At 48.3% G+C, this 1,437-nt stretch overlaps 1 protein-coding gene across 1 annotated transcript in view; it reads left to right on the forward strand.

The window, feature by feature from the left end:
* LOC100965642 (complement C1q and tumor necrosis factor-related protein 9A) overlaps positions 1–1,147 on the forward strand; it is a 10,978-nt gene extending 9,831 nt beyond the window's left edge. The window contains exon 4 of the mRNA XM_003796715.3: positions 224–1,147. Within this exon, the coding sequence (XP_003796763.1) occupies positions 224–993 (770 nt within the window). The 3' untranslated portion in view covers positions 994–1,147. The remainder of the gene's footprint in view (positions 1–223) is intronic.
* The last annotated feature ends 290 nt before the right edge of the window (positions 1,148–1,437 follow it).

Genomic DNA, 1,437 nt, shown 5'->3' on the forward strand with positions numbered 1-1,437 from the left:
GAGTTGTAATTTCTTATGTGAGCCTTGGCACGAATTTAGTAGACAGGAGTTAACTAAATTGGGGTGGGGGCTGTAAAGTGGGAGTCAATGAACTCCAAACCCTGAGCCTTCCCTCAGCCTGTGAGCTGCTTTGCATTTCAGCCACTCTGCTCAAAAATAGAAAAACCAAAGTTGTTCCTAAGGGACAGTTTCACGAACCACCTGTTTGCTCTTTCTCTATTAGGAGCAGATGGAAACGTTGAAGCAAAAGGCATCAAAGGTGATCAAGGCTCAAAAGGACCCCCTGGAAAACATGGGCCGAAGGGCTTGGTTGGTCCCATGGGAGAGAAGGGCATCCAAGGAGAACCTGGTCCTCCCGGGGAGAAGGGGGATAAAGGGGACGTGGGTCTGCCTGGTCCAGAGGGCCTGAGGGGCAACACTGGGCCTTCTGGCCCAACTGGTGTACCTGGCCCTGTGGGGCCCGTGGGAAAGCCCGGTCTCAAGGGAGAAGCTGGACCCGTGGGGCCCCAGGGCGAGCCAGGAGTCCGGGGACTACGAGGCTGGAAAGGGGATCGAGGAGAAAAAGGGAAAATTGGTGAGACTCCAGTCTTGCCCCGAAGTGCTTTCACTGTGGGGCTCACAGTACTGAGCAAGTTTCCTTCTTCGGATGTACCCATCAAATTCGATAAGATCCTCTATAATGACTTCAACCATTACGACATAGCCAAGGGGAAGTTCGTGTGCCACGTTGCCGGAGTCTATTACTTCACCTACCATATCACTGTCTTCTCCAGGAATGTCCAGGTATCTTTGGTCAAAAATGGGGTGAAAATACTGCATACCAAGGATGGTTACATGGGCTCGGAGGACCAGGCCTCTGGTGGCATTGTCCTGAAGCTGAAGCTTGGGGATGAGGTGTGGATGCAGGTGACAGGAGGAGAGAGGTTCAATGGCTTGTTTGCCGATGAGGACGACGACACAACCTTCACAGGCTTCCTGCTGTTCAGCAGCTGATTAATGACGAGAAATATAAATCTGCCACACCGTCCAGCAGATTAGCTGGGTGAGAAGTCATTAGAGGAGTTTACTATGCTAATTCCTCCAATTATTGCAAAAGATGAAAATAGAACAGGTTATTCCTAAGGCAGTTTCTATGTAACTTACTATCTTTTCAAGAGTGAATTTTAAAATAGTCACATTGTTTATTATCATTGATTTCATAGTTCCCATCATTTGAACAATGCTTTGCGTGTATGTTTCTTGTGGGAAGAGTGCTTTGATGCCATTTTAGTGCTCTAAGGGACCATATTAGATTTATTGCCCATCTATGTTTAGGAGGACATTAGGGAGAAAGAAAAGGAAAATATTTTTTCCATTTAGTGGCTAATAAGAGCTGGAAGCTGGCTTGGCGCCTGTGGCTCAAGCGGCTAAGGCGCCAGCCACATACACCTAAGGTGG

Source organism: Otolemur garnettii, unplaced genomic scaffold (assembly GCF_000181295.1).
Source record: "Otolemur garnettii isolate 467f Iridium unplaced genomic scaffold, OtoGar3 scaffold00106, whole genome shotgun sequence".
Classification (NCBI taxonomy): Eukaryota; Metazoa; Chordata; class Mammalia; order Primates; family Galagidae; genus Otolemur; species Otolemur garnettii.